A 17,494-nucleotide genomic window follows, 5' to 3' on the forward strand; every position below is an offset into this window, starting at 1 on the left:
TCATGTATTGCATCACTTTGTTTGCTGCACGTTAGCCGGGAACAGATAACTGATAAGTTCATGCTATCGCCTTTCCCCAGGCTATGGCACAAACTTGGGTCTCTCTCCTTTCCTCAGCTGTTGATTATTACAGAACCAACACACAAATTGCATATCTCAAAGTAGCTTAAAATTGTCCAATGATTTCAAAAGATGAGAAAAGGGAGGAAAAAAAGAGACTTGTAGACAGAAGCCAAGACAAAGGGAAAGGAGTAAGTTTCATATTCTTACAAGATCACATTAAAAATGATTGGTATTGTCTTGTTTTTTTAGCATCTCATCTCAACTTTTCACAAGAGACTGTATACTAATGCTAGTCCCTTTACTGACTTCCAGTCTCAGTAATTAAACTGAATCATATAATTCCCCTCTGATTATTAAGTGGAAATTGTTGTTAACGTTAACAGAACAAATGTTTAATAGCTGATAATACAGCAGAGCCCATTTTAAATTCCCTTTGCAATTCCAGTTGCATATATTATTGTCCTTTTCACCTTTAGACATTACAGGCAGTTATCATTACATGTATTACATTACTCGTCACATGAGGACATAGTTCAGGGGAGAGAAAAATTAATGCTAGACTGTCCACTCTTTAGAGCAGGGAAAATTCAACATGTAAGCTGCAAAAATCCCTGTCACCTAATGTTGCTCCTTTGAGTGGAAGAGAGCTCCAAAAACTAACAGGCACAAAAGGAAACAGTGACTGTTATCTCTGGAAGATGTCAGCAAAAATACTGTTTTCTTGGCAGCTGAAGAAAGGCATGCATAGAATTAGGAAGAAATCCTCATTGCTAGTGCCCAGACTGTTGAAAACAAAAGCTTGGCAGGACTCACCCCTTAACCTGAGCTCCTTACAATGTTTACCATGTATTTAAAGTTTTTAATTTCTAAAGCTCCATATATGTAAGAGTTAATCAACACACTGCATAGGTGAAATAAGGGAAACTGACATCCCATCCCACACTTTAGCATTTTTCTTAGCAGAATAGGTCATGAACGTTGACTGCCTTAATTAGCAGCCTGAACAAAGAGTGTTAATGTGAGGGAATAACATGCACCTTCAGCAAGTTTGCAGAAGTTAACAAAATGAAGGAAGCAGTTGATGCAGTGAAGGGTTGGGCCAACATTCCAAAAGAGCTCAGAAAGCTGAAAAGCTCAAGAAACAGACTGACAGAAACCTCTTACAGTTCATTAAAGGCAAATAAAAAGTTCTGTATTTGGGAAGGAATAACTTCAGGTAATACTACAGGCAGATGCTGGAAATACACACATTGTGTGCTTAACCCTCCCAAATGTCCTAGTGTCTCTTTCCTGGATTTGGGTCTTGTTCCTGCCTGTCCTGTAGTTTGGAGTCCGAAACAGAATGCAGTATTCCAGACACAATCCCATAAGTAAAGAACATAGAATAATAATCACTTCCCTCAACCTTTCAGTTATTATTTCTCGTGGCAGCCCAGTTTTGCTTTTATTGCTGCAAAGCCACCTGCTGACTCATGCTCAGCTTTTTCATTTGGTCCCCAAGATCCATTTCTTCAAGAGAGTTCTTAATACCCATTTTACTAGCTCATGCTCTTTTCCCTCACTCTAAGCTCATTCAAAAATGACAGCTGAACATCAAAGATGGTGGCAGAGGATGTTTAAGGTATTTTCTTGTAGTGAACACTACATATTTAGAGTTGGCAATGAAAGGGATAAAAAGCCTTCCAGGTTAGGCAGAAGAATATGTCTCCCAGTTTCATTCAAAGAAAGTCTTACAGTCTACAGTTATGAAATCAATAGCTACACAACATTCTTACAAACCAAATTTCAGAAGTTCTACATCTGACAATTAGGCCCTTAATCAACAAACCAATGACTAAAAACCAGGTCTTCATTACTCTGAAGAATAGCCAATTAGTGAAAGGGATAGGAGATGACAGGGATATTTTACTTGAGATAGATTTTTTTGGCTGCTGTGCTGTTTTTCCTAGTATGCTGAAGTTCAGTGACCCAGGTTCATGTTGTCCAATCACTAATAGTCTGAAAACATGAAGTTATTTAGCACAAGGAAAAGATTGAAGACATCAATAAAGTTCCGAGTCCACTTCCATAATTTGGAAATTATTATGATGGAAGGGATGCATCTTATTTTTGGAGCAGATGAGATGTGAAAGAGCACTGACATACTAACAGCAGCAGAAAAAACACATGGGAGTTTACTCTGTAAGACAATAAAGAGAGGTTTAGGGAATTGAGTCATTTTTGCTATGTTGTTGAATAGTTTTGCACCTAATTTGCCATGCAGAATCATAGAGCACATTACTTTAAAGTAAAGTATGCCAATTACGTGGTTACAGTGCTTGTAGGACCTGAGATAACTTTTCTTTATCATTGTGCAGTTTTAAGAAGGTATCCTGCTGCAGCTCAGATCTGCTAGCTTAGGATAAGATCAGATTGGTGCTAGCCCAAGGCACAGCAGATGTCACCAAAAAAAGCAAAAGCAACACGTACATCTAACCCCCTATAAACTCTCAGTGGTTTCAAGGATGATAGGCACTTTGCTGAGAAACAACCAAAACGCCATAACCCTACAAACCATCTCTCTCCAACTCATTTACATTTTCCTTTTCCTCTCACACAGCTAAATCCAGAGTGGATCTGTTTCAAACAGAGGGGAGGAAAACTTTATTAGCTACAACATCAAGTTCCTGCTGGTCCCCTGAATGATGGAATTGCCCATTCAATCTCTTCAGAGTAAAAAGACCCAGGAACTCAGATCTCTTACTTTCTGGATGAGTGCTTCATCTGTTGAGGTAATGATGGAAACAAGGACGTGATCATTACTGCAGTTCTTCACAAATGTATATGCTGGTTCAGCTTTTTTTGCCGCTATTTTTTAAAATGTTCCTAAGGCAGATCCAAATCTTCAAATCTGCACATCAGTGTCATCAGTGTTAATACATAAACCACTAATTACACTTTCATTTGGCTCCTTCTCTGGTGTGATGAGCAACAGAAAAGCTGAACTCTAAGGAAGTGACATCCCACCCTCTTGCCCCCTGCTTTCCTCAGTCTTTTCATAGAGACCTCTAAACAGTTTCCTCTCAACTCTTGGCTTCAGAAGAGACTTAGTTGTTTCTTTGCCTTTCTACCCAAATTTCTTCTCTTCATTCTGGAGTATTCCATATATTCTATGCCATTAGCATCAGTCCTTGATTTATTTTGTACAACTGGCATTATAGATCTGTACTGCTGGCTGTCAGTTACTCATTAACTACGAGTAAGAGCAAAATTATATAGACTTCCAACAGCAGAAGCTTTCCATTCATTTTGTAAACCAAAACCAAGCTGTAAATAAAAGGCAACTTCAAAAATAAAATACAGTGAAAATAAGATGTAGAATGGTTTGTCTAACAAGGCTGCACAGTTAGTTTAGTCTCCATCTCATCAGTCCACACTGCTGGTCTGGAACAGTAGCTTGTTTTTTTAAGACACACAGAATTATTATATAACAACTTTTCACAGTTTGGAACAATGGGAAAATGAAGGACTTGCAGAATCCATGCCTGCACTCTGCATTCCTATGGTCAGAGTTCTAGTCCGCTCCTTTCCAAAGCCATTCTTCATAGGCATAATGTAACTTTTAGTCAGTAATTACTTTATAACCCCATTTTCTTAGGGGAACAGCTTTCTGAAAGTTAAATTTCCAATCAAAAGTGTTAAGTGAGGTAAACGAAGTGAGGAGTTACACCAATCAGTTACAAACTGCTCATTAAACAACCACTATAGAAGATAAACATATACAGTTCTAAAATCTCACACAGTGTGACAAAATGCAACAGACTGCAAAACATATATGAAATAGAATAACTATAAAGGTAAAAAAAAAATACCTTCTGCAAAGAGTAACATCATATTCGTGCTTTTGTTAGCGACCACGTTGTTCAGTAAGGCAACTGCAGTTTGCATTGTATTCCCTAGTATATTGTCTTGGTGTTCCTGTAATTAAAAATTTAAAAAAAATCTAGTATTCATTCTGAAAGGTAAGCAGAAGACTATTTCCTTCCAAAAACGTCATAACACAAAAGCATTGCTCTCCTGATTCCTTGAGTTTCAATGTTTAAAACACCAGAAAACTTAAAAAATAACAACGCCTTGCAACCAAATATAAAATCTTGGGCCAAAACATTTTCATTGTTCTTTTTAACCAGAAGAATTCGTAGTTACGTGTAGAATTTTAGGTCTTTTAAAAATACTATTGAGCTTTATCAGTCTTTAATCACTATATATTCGGAACCAGGATTATCTCCCTTTATACAATATTACTTTTATTAATAGTATTAATTTTACTCTTTTCAGTTGCAGCTTGATAACACATAATAAGTCATAAAATCTCTTTTTGTCTCTGTTTGTATACTGTCATAAGTATAAAATTAATTTCATACACACAGCAGGTGTCTATTTCTGTATACAATTACATCACTTCTGTGATGTCTTTCTTATGCTTGAAGATTGCTTCAGTGATTTTTGACAATTTTCTGAGACTATACTAATAATAGCAAGGTGTCAGGGTCTCTAAGTAAGTTCCAAACTAAAAGAGGGGAGATTTAGACAGGATATAAGGAAAAAGGTTTTTCACAATAAGGGTGGTGAGGCACTGGTGCAGATTACCCAGAGAGGTGGTGTAAGACCCACCGTTGGAGACATTCAAGATCAGGCTGGATGGGGCTCTGAGCACCTCTTCTCACTGCAGGCATCCCTGTTCATTGCAGGGGAGTTGGACTAGATGGCCTTTAGGGATCCCTTCCAACTCAAAAGATTCTATGATTCTTTTCCTGTTGTTGCACTTAACATAACTGCACACTCAGTTTGAAGAGAGTGGATAAGGCAGTGAGAACAAAACATTTATTTACTCGTGCTGGTCACAGTAATAATTCACCTAGCTTCCAAATATCCAAAATAGGACAAGCTTTTCCAAATCCGATTCTAGATATAAATATAAATCTGAATGTATTTCAAATCTCCCCGGGAGGTTCAGGAAATACTGGATCCAATTTTTCAGACTAAAATAGAAACATACATCCAAAGTGAAAATAACATTAATGAAAAGTCCTATTTCACATATTGCAGCTTCTTCACATGAATCTTCACTTCCAAGGCTTCTCTGCCCCATCAAATCTCTCAATATATTGATATTACTTGATTACTTCACTGTCACAGAACATGCTGTATCTTCTGAGTCATTTCCTGAAGTAGCCCCTTGAAAAAACAGTTCAAATTCGAAGTTGAACAAGATAGAAGATGATTGGTCTAAAGTTCAGTGAAGTATTTCTAATGCCAAAAGCAACTTCAGTCCTTGAATACAGCTGAACAAACCTCCTTTCTGAAAGTTTCTTCAGAAGATGAATGCCAGTGGCCAGGAACAGTTTATTTTCTGCATCTCTGCTCAGGTATTTATGACCTTCTGTCTCAGATATATTCTTGAAAACAGCAGCAATTTATCCTTCTTTGGGAAAATTGTATTGATCATCTAAGTGCCACAGCTTGTGCAGAATTAGCCTGACTGTCAGCCAGCCAGCAGCAATCACAAGTAACATGTACCATTCTTCCAGGAATTCACTCCACGTCTACTTATGAATGATATTCAGAGTGCTGTCTCTAGTTTTATAAGCCACTTGTTACATTGGGCCAAGACTAAGCAACAGAACTGCATTTAGGAAAAGCCACACTACCCAAATCTCTACCGGTGAACATATTATAAGCGGCTGTAAGAAATGCTTAAGCAAGAAACTCCAGAGTTTTATTTCTTTCCCAGTCTGATGAAATTTAGGTTACTGTAAAGTGTGTATTCAGTGCCTCTTCAGAAAGTACTGTTACAATGGTGTAAAGGGTCATACTATGCCATACTATGTGAACAACAAAATGCTTTCCATTATACATTTAACAGTCGAGGAATTTTTTATAGGCAGAGGCTCAGATATTGGTTTTGAGTGAATTAATTTCCGTTACCGCACTCAAAAACTAAAATTAAATGCTATTATTTCCTATACATACCATGAAACATACTTGATAAGGCATAATGCATTAACGAATGAAGAAATATATAAGTATTCACAGCCTACTATTCAACTTAAGGCCCTAAGAATTTTCTATCTCTACTAGAGCTCTTCATATTGTATCATGAGAAATGAGGAGGAGTGAAGTTTCCTACCAGACCCTAAAAGAACATATCCAGGATCTCCAAAGTTCCATTCACTTTACATAGCACTCTGAGATGTCATTAATGACTTCTATATTCCTATGAAGGTTTAAAATACAGCTGAATATATTTAAAAGCTATATTGGAAAGCATAAACACCACATGCTTCAGAAGATAAAGCAGGAAAATAGAAACGAGATACCATAAAGTCATAACACTAAAAATAAATTTGAAGTTATTGCTTACAGATCGCTGAAGGGTAAGAAAAACATTTATTCGAAAGACCACCGTCTTCGTCTGTTAGTCTATCATCACAGTGTCCTAACTCTCAGAAAGAACATTCAGAATATAACACCTTATATAAATACAATTATAAAATTATAAATGCAATTATAAAAGAAGTTGGCACTGTCTGTGATAGCAATCTTTTGCATTTACCAGGTTACTAATGTTAAAATGAAGCCAACGTTGCTTTTAGTGAAGATCACTTATACTACACAACCCTCTAGTGAAAGACTAATACTCAAGCTGTTGCTTGTACTAAAGCATACGCAACAAAAACTTACATTACCCTAAATACATATAGACTGGAATTCAAGATGGAAATATATACTGTGGAAGCAAAACAGTCTCTTAATGAATAAAATAATCTTATAGGAAGTGTACTCAGTTGGAATACTAGAGTTTTAATGTATGCATCACAGATGATTTGTGACAAGATACTGGGTTTCAAGAAGCTACAGGTATGCTTTACTTACCTAAGTCATCACTGATTGCAGCTAGACTACATTTTAGAGGTCTATGAAAAAAATACGTAACTTCTTCATAATCTATCAAGGAGCAAAGCTGATCTAATTTGTGTGCACAGCACCACAGACTGGATATTTAATGAACAGTGCACTTGACAGCTTTAATAAAACATAGCGTTTGCCAGCAGAGATAATTAGAATTGAAGCAGCGAAATTCTAGTGTTTGGCAACACAGATGAAACAACTTCATTAAAATGTACAGCCTCGGCAAATGAAAGGCAGGAAAGCACTGGACCCTGAAGAATCAGCCTTCTCAAAACTAATTGCTTCAGTGCTTAAAAAGGACAGCTATAAAATATCAAGGGCATAACAAGGAAATACTAGTATAAAAAAAGAACCACAGAAGATAAATCAGGCTTTTCAAATGGGACTGTGCTGTATTTAGGCCATTAAACTTTTCATTCTCATTTTGAAGGGTTGCATGTTAACAAAAGACATAAGTTGAAGTATTTTTTAAAGCCAGTTAGGTAAGAGGGTATGAATTAGCAAGGTGGGAGTATGAAACTAAGATACTATTGTCTAAAGCAATCGTTTCTCTGCCTTTCAGTATATTAGGGCAGCGTAGGTAGACTACGATATTTTAATTACATTTTAGATAACAGATCAGATAGCAATTGTGGTATGAAGTTAACAACTTGTAAGACTTCATATACATGCCTCCAACTCATTTAACTAAGAATCTAAAAAACCAAAGGCTCTAAATGCTATTTTTGCAGATATGCTGTAATTAAATGTAAGTGCTCCACAGCAGCACTGCTCATTCAGTGTAATCAGAGTGACTAACTGTACAGGGACTCTCCTTCCCAAGCTCACATACAAGCTATGGATGCGAGTTAGGTAGTAAAGAGGACATTACAAAGAGAAGGTTTGATTTTTCATACATGAAATCCATTGAAAGATGAAAATTACAGAAGTGAACCTGCTACTAACTACTACTAAAGATGCAGTTTTTACGTGATGGTTGATTGATCACCATTGATACTCACAAGGACATCACAAGGAACACAGTTTAATACTGCATTCAACCTAGCTTACTGTGATACACTATATTACTTTAAATGCATGATATAGAGGATGAAAAACTTTTCTGCATATAACGGCGGAACCACTCGGTAGGAAAGCAGTATTATTAGCATGTAGCCCACTAGGGACACATGTACAGTAGCCTACATACTGTTCTTTAAACACATGACAAAATTCACTGAGAAACAAATTTAATGCAGCCACAAATACGCTAAACAGGTCTCAAACATTTTGTGTCTTTTGATGCAAAGACCAGTCATGCATTAGCTGAAAACACATAAATACAGATCCCTAACATTAACGTAATACTACTTTGCTTATTCACGATACAAGTCAGAAGGAAAAACAGTCTAAAATAGACATCTCTCCTGCAATCATGCTTTTCAAAAAATAGCCTTTTTCAACAGTAGATTTTACAGAGCTAGTATTGCTAAATGTTTTCCCATGGGTATGGACATACAGTAAGGAGCAACTACAAGGCTAGCAAACAGTTTCCGGAATAATCATGCTTCTTGGATGGATCACAACAGTGATACATTCAGTCCACACATGTAGATCAGAAGTCTTGCAACTTTCAAAAAGAATACTGCTCAAATACTGAAAAAAATAAAAGCTGTACTCTTAGCCACCAAGTGCTAAAGGAGGTTGAGGTTGAGGACGGGGAAACAGGAATAATTTTTAAGAAGTGAAGTACATAGAAGGCCACTAATAGAACCCAGCACGTCAAGTATCAGCCAACAGAAAGAGACACTCATAGATTTCATTCTCCCACCCATTGCAGCAGGTGATACAAAACTTCACAAAATACTTTTTCAGAAGAACATCAATTTACAAGTATGTTCTCTTATCTAGGTTCAGATTTTCAGACATCTAACCATCTTTTTATTTCATTCTGAAACTCATTTGTTACATCGTTTTCATTTCCCCAAGTTCCTTGTTATCTTGGAGACAAGCACGCAATTTCATCTGCACTAATGGTCAGAATCTCATGAGGCTTAAGGAGGAAAGGTGATATTTACAACAAACAGCTCTAAGGAATGTTTCCTCTGCGGAATGAAAAGATGAAAGTTGTTGCTTTTAGAAAAACAGTTTCTGTCAGGATCATGCAAGTGCTTCTTTTGTACACCAAACATTAAGAACTGAAAATATCAATAGACTACTGTCCCTTCTCTTCTCATTCCCAAATCCTACAAGAATAAAGGGACAAAGAACAAACCCCATGCACTGTGAACAAAAAGTATTTTTTAATAGCTTGTTAATAGGGTAACTACTTTTTTTTCTTCGTGTTTCAGCATGTGGAGAAGGAATAAATCATGCTAAACCACAAAAAGAAAATTTTAGTAGTGAGCTAAAGATTGTAAATCTGCCTTATGTCAGCAAGCATGAGGTTTGTAAGCAATATAAAGAGAAGAATGCTTAAATCTGCTCAGAATTAGAGGTAGACATCTTTGAAGTCTCTAAGAGGGAAACCATATGAAGACTTGTCAACAATACTACTTTACGCATGATGAAAGGAGAAAGATTTCAGGATACTGATGTACTTCTAAAATTACCACATAATACTTTTAGCAGAAACTACTAGGGTCCTAAAGACCAAGCGAGAATTCCACTTTGTACCTACTTTTGCTTTATATTTATCTGACAAAGAGAAAAAAAGAAAAAAAGTAAAAAGAAAGAAAGAATAAATATAAGAAAGAAAAAAAGAAAGAGAAAAAGAAAAGAAATACAGAAAAAAAGAGGAAAGAAAGAAAAAGGAAAGGAAAAAAAATAGAATCACAGAATGGCTTAGGTTGGAAAGGACCTCAAGGATCATCGAATTCCAACCCCCATGCTGTGGGCAGGGCTGTCAACCACTACATCAAGCACCAGGTCAGACTGCTCAGGGCCCCATCCAACCGGGCCTTGAACACCTCCAGGGATGGGGCATCCACAGCCTCTCTGGGCAGCCTGTGCCAGCACCACACCACTCTCTTAGTGAAAAATGTCTCCCTGACATCTTAAAAAAAAAACGAAAAAGGAAGAACGAAAAAAAGCTATGGTGTTGAAGCTTATTAGTCACTTTTCACTGAATCAAATTGTGATGGGGAGCACAACTGTGAGGATGAGAGCACAGAAACTAATGATCTGATTCAGTAAATTTAGTCGACAGTCTTTGGTCTAATTTTTGGACAAAGGTACAGGATAAATTTTGTTGCAGAGCAATAACCAGCCATGCAATCCTACATTCACTTTTAGAGATGAGATGCAAAGCAACTCAGCAGCAAATCTCTAAATTAAATGCCATTTTTCTTCCTACAGAGCTGTACATAAATTTCTGACACCCACAACACCTTAAAGATTCTCTTTCTGCTTCTGAAAAACCTAGGGAAAGGAGAACATGCTCTCCACGGCTCTTTACAGAGCCTTCAACAGAGGGAGCTTGAGATTCCTCTCTCTGCAAGTAGAGCCAAGCTCTTCTGCATCAAAGAAACTGAAGGAATTTCCTATAAGAACATAATTTTCTCCAATAACCTAGAAAGGATTACAGCAATTAACCTCCTGAGCATTAAAGCTAGTGTTTGTGAATGCAGCTTTTAGAAGAAAAACCTGCTCTGAGGAGACTGTGGAAAAGAAGTGACATGGGTATCCACTCCGAAGCAAGACACTTCCTCCTGTCAAGGAAGATCCTGGCACTCTGCAAGTGCTCATGCCAGCACACTCTGAAGCAATGAAGCCCCCTAAAAGTAACTAATACCACCAAAGCAGTAACGTTGTATTTACTACCATACATTTGTAAATGCCACAGAGACTCTAAAGTAACAGTGAAGAGTTTATTCCACAAAGTCACTTGGGAGCTGCAACAAACCCTTATCCCAAGAAACGTCCATTCCAAAATATTCACTTCTCAGACTAAAAATTTCAGCATCAACAGAAAGTTACTTCTTAAGCAACTTCAGAAAATAGACAGACACCAGCCAACTGACATCCCTTTTCCACATAGGCCTTGCTTTGATGTAAATGACAGACTCTTTGACATTGCAAGGAAAGAAGCTTAGATGAGTTTGGGGAATTTGTTGATGATATTGTCAATTTGGAGAACGCAGATTCATTAGACTTATCCAAAGGATCACATTAAAATTTTTGACTAGGAAAGTTAAGTGTTCAGAATGGAATTTTTGATTCAAATTATAAGAGATACATACTGCTTAGGATAATAGAATAGGGCACTAAAGTAAGGCACTCACATCAGATACTGAAAATGTAGTTTCAAATCTCTGCTGAAATTACACTACCCATGGATTTGTACATTGCTCTCCTATCCTCTGAGTCCCCTAATCCATCATTACCTTTTAAGAAACAGGTCACTGTCTTTTCTCCCCTGGAAGCCACTCACTTCTCTATACCTAGCTAATTGCTAAATTAGTAGTTAAGTCAGAAATTGAAAATGACTCTGTGATTATACTGTCCACTGAGGTGTGCAAGATCCAGGCTGAAATACCAGATACATTTTCCTTAACAACTGAAAAAAAAAATTAAAAAAAGTAGAAAAAAGTAGACTTTTAAGAAGTAGAAAAGGAGAGGGAAAATACCCATTGTCCTTAATCTCAAATGGAATATTTCACTCTTCACATTCACAGACTATTCTTAAAACTCAGCAGTGCTGTCAGCTATGCTGTAGAAAAAGGTGTTGAATAAGAAGCCATGGGCTGACAAAGAAACTTAGTTTGGTTGAGGGGAGATGTCAAACATAGCAGGAAAAATATGTTTACATATTTAAGTCTTTTATTTTACCCTTTGCTTTCTGCCTTCTGCTCTTGAAGTACTATTTAGTTCAAAGTGCATTTTTTCCATAAATTCACCTTTACATAGTAATAGCAAGAGAAAACACTGATAATTTCTTTTTATTCAAATTACATTAAACTTGAAAAAATTAGGAGCTGTTCCAATGAAAAGAAGCATCTGTTGAATATTCTGTTACTGAGATGACAATCTCATTACCTGGGGAAAAGAAGACTGAAAGGGGGATACGATTAATGTTTATAAATATCTAAAGGGAGGTGGGAAGCAAATGGAGGAGGCCAGGCTCTTCTTGGTGGTGTGTAGTGATAGGACAAGGAGTAATGGCCTAAAACTTGAACACAGGAAGTTCCATACAAACATGTGGAAGAACTTCTTTACGGTAAGGTTGATGGAGCTACCAGAACAGGCTGCCCAGAGAGGCTGTGGAGTCTCCTTCTATGGAGATATTTCAAGACCAGTCTGGATGCCTGCCTGTGTAACCTATTGTAGGGAACCTGCTTTAGGTGGGTGGTTGGACTCTATTTCTTGCAGTGCCTTCCAACTCCTGCAATTCTGTGATATTATTATTCCTTCATTTCTGTTAGAATTTTGAATTTAGGAAATATTTAAATAGTTAATCTTTAGTCTGAAAGACATTGAGTAATTCTGCCTTCTTCTCTACCTTTTTTAAGGCAACCCTTTTAATCCAGACACCTGTTCCTCAGGGTTTTGCATTTTCACAGAGGAGTGCATTTAGAAAACAAACACGTTTAGCAATCAGACTATGAGCAATCAGCACTTCACTCAGCCCAAAGGATACATAAAGCATGCACAAATGTTCTAGAAAATTCATCTCCTAGCCCTCCCTCTCAAGGTACCCCTGTAGGAGCAAACCACATCTCCTGTTAGCCGATACCCAGGCACCAAGCCACCAGGGAGGAAACGGACGAGGGCAAACAATGTTCCTCAGTGAACTGACTGGCAGAAGTACTGAAGAGAAATGCAGCTAGCACTATTATCACACAAGACAGTGTGTATTTCTTTCATGTTCCAGCCATGGGCTTAGACAGACAAGCAATTATGCTCTGAGCAAACTATAATCACACTATGGCACTGACAAGGCAAGGGAAATTATAAACTGTTTGCTAGCTATATATGAAAACTACATCTGTTAAAACACAGTTCTTAAGCGTCAATAGAAAATTGCTAAATAACTACTTATCATCGCAGTGTTTCTTGTATCACTATACTCAAACATCAACTCTCAACAAGAAAGTTATTTAATGAAGAATGAAATTCATACATATTCCACAGAAACATTACAGGGAGATTTTATTTGGCATGCTTTTTCTTTAATATCCACGGTCAAGGGAGGACGATATTCTGCTAGGGCCCAACACATAAGTTATAACAACTCCCTTTCAAACCATCAGTCTCCTCCTTCCCTGCTGACACTGCAGAAGGTTACAGCATTGGGATAAATTCAGCATTTCCTCCATTTCAGCACTATTGTTTTCAGGTGACTGAACAGTGAAAACGAGCATCAATATAAATGAGTAAGTGTTTGGGGTATTTTAATTAGCTAATTTAGGATCATAAACATTAGCAAATCTTCACCGTAATCAAATTATTGAATATTTACAAATCCAGGAAATTCAAATGATTTTTTTGTGTATTACACTATCTCTGTGAAATACAGAAAAAGGTTATGGGGAAACTCTGGACTTTCTTCTCCCATAAATTAGAAGTATATCATCCCTGCTCTCAACCACCTCATGTTAATGCACCCTGGTAAACAGTACGTATGTTACACAAATACTCTTCACACCCTATGTGTCACAGTGTTATCTTGGTGCTCATTCAACTCAAAGATGAATCATCATCATCATCTTATGCCAAGTTGTGTATATATAGCCTCAGGAAAAACAAAGAGCTGGGATGACGGTGTGGACCAACTTGAACTATGGTACTGGGGCAAAGATTCAGAATCCAAAAGTGAGATTAGAATTTATTCTAGTTCTAACTGTGCGTATGCCACAGTGAAACTTTTGAGTAAAGCTCTTGTAAGTGGACTGCATATGTGTCTTTAAACTGAGGATGACTTCAAGTGTTTGCTACCTCTCAATGTTAGCTTACAAAAAGAAGCACATAGTCTTCCAAGCACAGGTTCCATTCACAAACCTTCCTGCTTTTGGTCATTTTTCAGGAAGTGACTCCTGCAAACACAGGAAAAGGCACTGCACACATGGTTCCTTCAAGCGCCAAGGAACACGTTTTTCTTGCCCCTCCATGCAGCTCTTTTCAGTAGTAAACAGATACTTCATGATTATAAGAGAATTTATGTCTATTGCTTTAAAAGATAAGAAACAAAATACTTGCATGCCTATATACGCATATATACACACATTTTCTTGTCAATTATTTTAACTATGATGTACAACACTCAAGTGAAATGAGTTTAGCAATACTTGAAAATGTATGACATGAGGCCCAATGTTGTTTCAAAACAGAGCCAGACTCTCATTCCCTCAAACGTTCAACATTTGGAAACACATTTACACCTCTGGGTCCACACTGATGAACTTCTCACACCACCTGCACCACACAGTGATTCACAGTCTCATACAAAGCATAAAAGACTGAAGATCTTCCATTTTTCCACATCGTAAGTGAAAGCCTAAAGCAACTCTGCTAACAAGAAAAATTTAATAAACACAACTTTAGTAGGAGATGGTGAGAGATGCAAGTAAAACATCATGCCTGGTAGTCAGAATGTTTTCTCTGAGCCTGAGAGATCCATTGTAGGCCATTCCCTCTGGGTGTTTCTGAACAAGGGTCTGCACTTGGCCCCTTCCCCTGAGACATTCCTCATTAACTGAGCTCTCTCTCCCCTCTCTGCAACCCTAACATTTTGTGAAGAAATTTGACCTTGAGCTCAAGATGCCTTCATCAGAGAAACCTACATCCTAACTGGAATAATATCACAAAACACATAGCCCTACAACTCCCTCCTTCCAACACTGCATTCAAGTCTTGAAAACCATGGAACCACAACCACCACCCACCAGGGAGATGCTGCTGTTCTGCCCAAGCTGTCTACAGACAGGGTAATTTTATTCTCATATGAGCTCACAGCCTGAGAAGGAGCTGGATGCTTTTAGATCAAAGTAGCATTTTGATGCTAAGAGAGAGACATAAAATACCATCGGGAATTACCTTTATTATCACTAGAGGCCAGACAGAAATTTTATCCCATATACAATGTCACACAATGTCCCACTGCACTATAATAGGAAAAGAATATAAAAAAAAATAAAATTGCACTACAGGATTAAGATAGCACAGAAACATGTTTTATATGAACTCACTAATATACTGATTTTGTTAGGTGTTTGTAATAAACAAAAGAGTTAAATTTTAATTAGTCATACTTCATTTAAAAGTAATTAAGGTTATGACATTAGTGTTTTACTTCATTTCACTCGAACTATCCTCAGGAACGGTTGGTTATTCACACTGCAAAATGCATACAATAGATGTGAGAGGAAATAAAAGGCTGAAAGAGGATAAGAGCTGAAATATATCAGACAAACTGGTAAATGAAACTTAAAAAAAAAAAGCAGAGAGAGGAGAGTGGTGTTATTAGCCATTTTCATATCCTAATGGAACATGCAACTTTCAGCCTGCTACTGAAAGTGGGTCCGTGGCAAAGAGCCCAAATGAGGTCTGAGAAAGGATAATGTACCTTTAATGATTGAAATAGCAAGAAAATTAAATCTAATCATGTTTCATTAAGCATACTCTAGCTCCCATTTTTACTAAATTATTTTATTATGATTTCCCAACTGTCTGTTGAAATAACCTTTTACAGCAATTTAATTCGCCTTCATAAACAAGTCTCATTGCTCACAATGAAGTCCTCTGGGATTAGTGCGAGGAGATGGATAACCTACGCCTTGCCAATCCTGCAGCCACTAAGGTAACCACTCCGGGAGACAAAGATTTTTGTTTTCCTGTTTGTGGCTGAGATCATTAAGGTATAATTAGAAATGTATTCATGAGTAACAGAGCGCCTGTTAACGGAGATGCCATTTGCCCAACAAGCATCTTCTCTACCAGTCTTTAATAAGGAGGGCAGCAGGAATAATCCCCACTTCTCTCTCTGGAGAGTTCTACATTAAATGGACTGCATTAGACATCCCTCTCTCTCCCCCTTTTTTAATGGCATCTTATTCAGGCATCCAGCATTTTCTCAGACTCCATTGTTACCATCAGAACCACTACTGTTTGCTTTCAGCAATATGCTCCTGCAGTGCCATCCAGATGTGAGCCCTAAAGATAACTATGTGCCCTGAATTTAAATCCTGCTCCAGAACAACTTGCAGGGCAAACAAATGTAGGACTTTGCAATATTCAGTTGATGTAAATAATGGACTGCCTACAGAATAGTCCTTAGCTCTCCACAGCAATGAGAAGGGAAACCAGCCCTTGTGCACCTCCCTTCTGCTTTGCTGCTTACTTTACAAATGAGTAGAGTACCTCAGAGAAATAAGTTTTGTCCTTGTACACAATTTAATCTAATTCCAAGCTTGATACCTAATCACCTGACGTTGCAATAGAAAATTAGAAGCAATGTCATCCACCAAGCAGAGCTTACACAGCTGCCAGAGGGACCGATCTAACTTTCTCAAACTGCAGAGCAAAAGCTGTCGGTCACCATATTTAATACCATGATGTTGAAACTGATGATTGTTTCAGTTGGTAGGCAGGAGTTTGAAAGCAACCAAGTAAATTTAAAAAAAAAAACATTCTAGGTCACAATCTTTCTTCCTGTAGCCGTATGGATAGCAAAGAACCACTTGCTCAGCACAAGGAAGGGACAGGAACTGAACCCTGTAATGGGCACAGGGGATCAGAAAGACAAACCTAGAAGAAAAAAAGGAGTTTGAAAAAATATCAGCTGACTCCTTGAGACAATGCTACTGCTTACAGTTGTAATTAGAAAGTAACAGTGGGTAAACTAAGACTGGCTTCACTGCAGGTTTAATCTTTTTACGTATATTTGACAATAAACCTATTTTAGCATAGCAGCGATTTTTAAGCTTACCTATAAAAGCACTTTATAATGCAAAATATATTTAGTAATTAAGTAATGCAAGCCAGTGAGTAATTGACTGTAATTAAAAACAAAGTAAAAAGCAGAATATTCAAGATTCAAATTGTTTTGCTTCGTGGAAGAGCAACACTAAAATCTAATTATCATCCCTCAGCATGATCTCTTTGAGAACACATTAACACAAGGAATGCATTACAGATGACTGAACTCAAACCAGACAAATTTCCAGGTAAATGATCAGAGTTCAGAAGCATAATATGGAACCTCTGCCAGCCAGAAGCCATTCACAGACGTCCAATATTCTTTTGCAAGTGCTATTGTGAAGCACACAATCACTTATTACCTTTGTCATCAAAAAGCAGTTGGTCAATAAATGTACAGTCAGCAACTGCCACATTCCTACATCAATATTTATTCAGATGAGAGCAGAGATACACCACAGTTATTTGGCAGAAGAGTGTTAATGTCACAGTAAAATTTCAGTCACACAATCAATAACTCCTGTTCTGTAAAGTAAGGATCTCAGATTTACTTCAGTATCTATTTTTTTTTAAATGCTTTCCCTTT

General features: G+C 37.4%; 1 protein-coding gene across 10 annotated transcripts in view; it reads right to left on the reverse strand.

The window, feature by feature from the left end:
• Window positions 1–17,494, reverse strand: part of ULK4 (unc-51 like kinase 4) — a 221,747-nt gene that overhangs the window by 86,966 nt on the left and 117,287 nt on the right. For 8 of the 10 annotated variants that reach the window (XR_002436196.1, XM_021389306.1, XM_021389301.1 and 5 more), the window contains one exon: window positions 3,915–4,020. Coding sequence is in view for 9 of the 10 variants with exons in the window: in XM_021389306.1 (XP_021244981.1) it covers window positions 3,915–4,020 (106 nt within the window). In the remaining variant the exon portion in view is untranslated. Of the gene's footprint in view, window positions 1–3,642; window positions 3,713–3,914; window positions 4,021–15,011; window positions 16,738–17,494 lie in introns of those variants that run through there. The other 2 variants (XM_021389308.1, XM_021389309.1) reach the window with 2 other exon arrangements.

Source organism: Numida meleagris, chromosome 2 (genome assembly GCF_002078875.1).
Source record: "Numida meleagris isolate 19003 breed g44 Domestic line chromosome 2, NumMel1.0, whole genome shotgun sequence".
Classification (NCBI taxonomy): Eukaryota; Metazoa; Chordata; class Aves; order Galliformes; family Numididae; genus Numida; species Numida meleagris.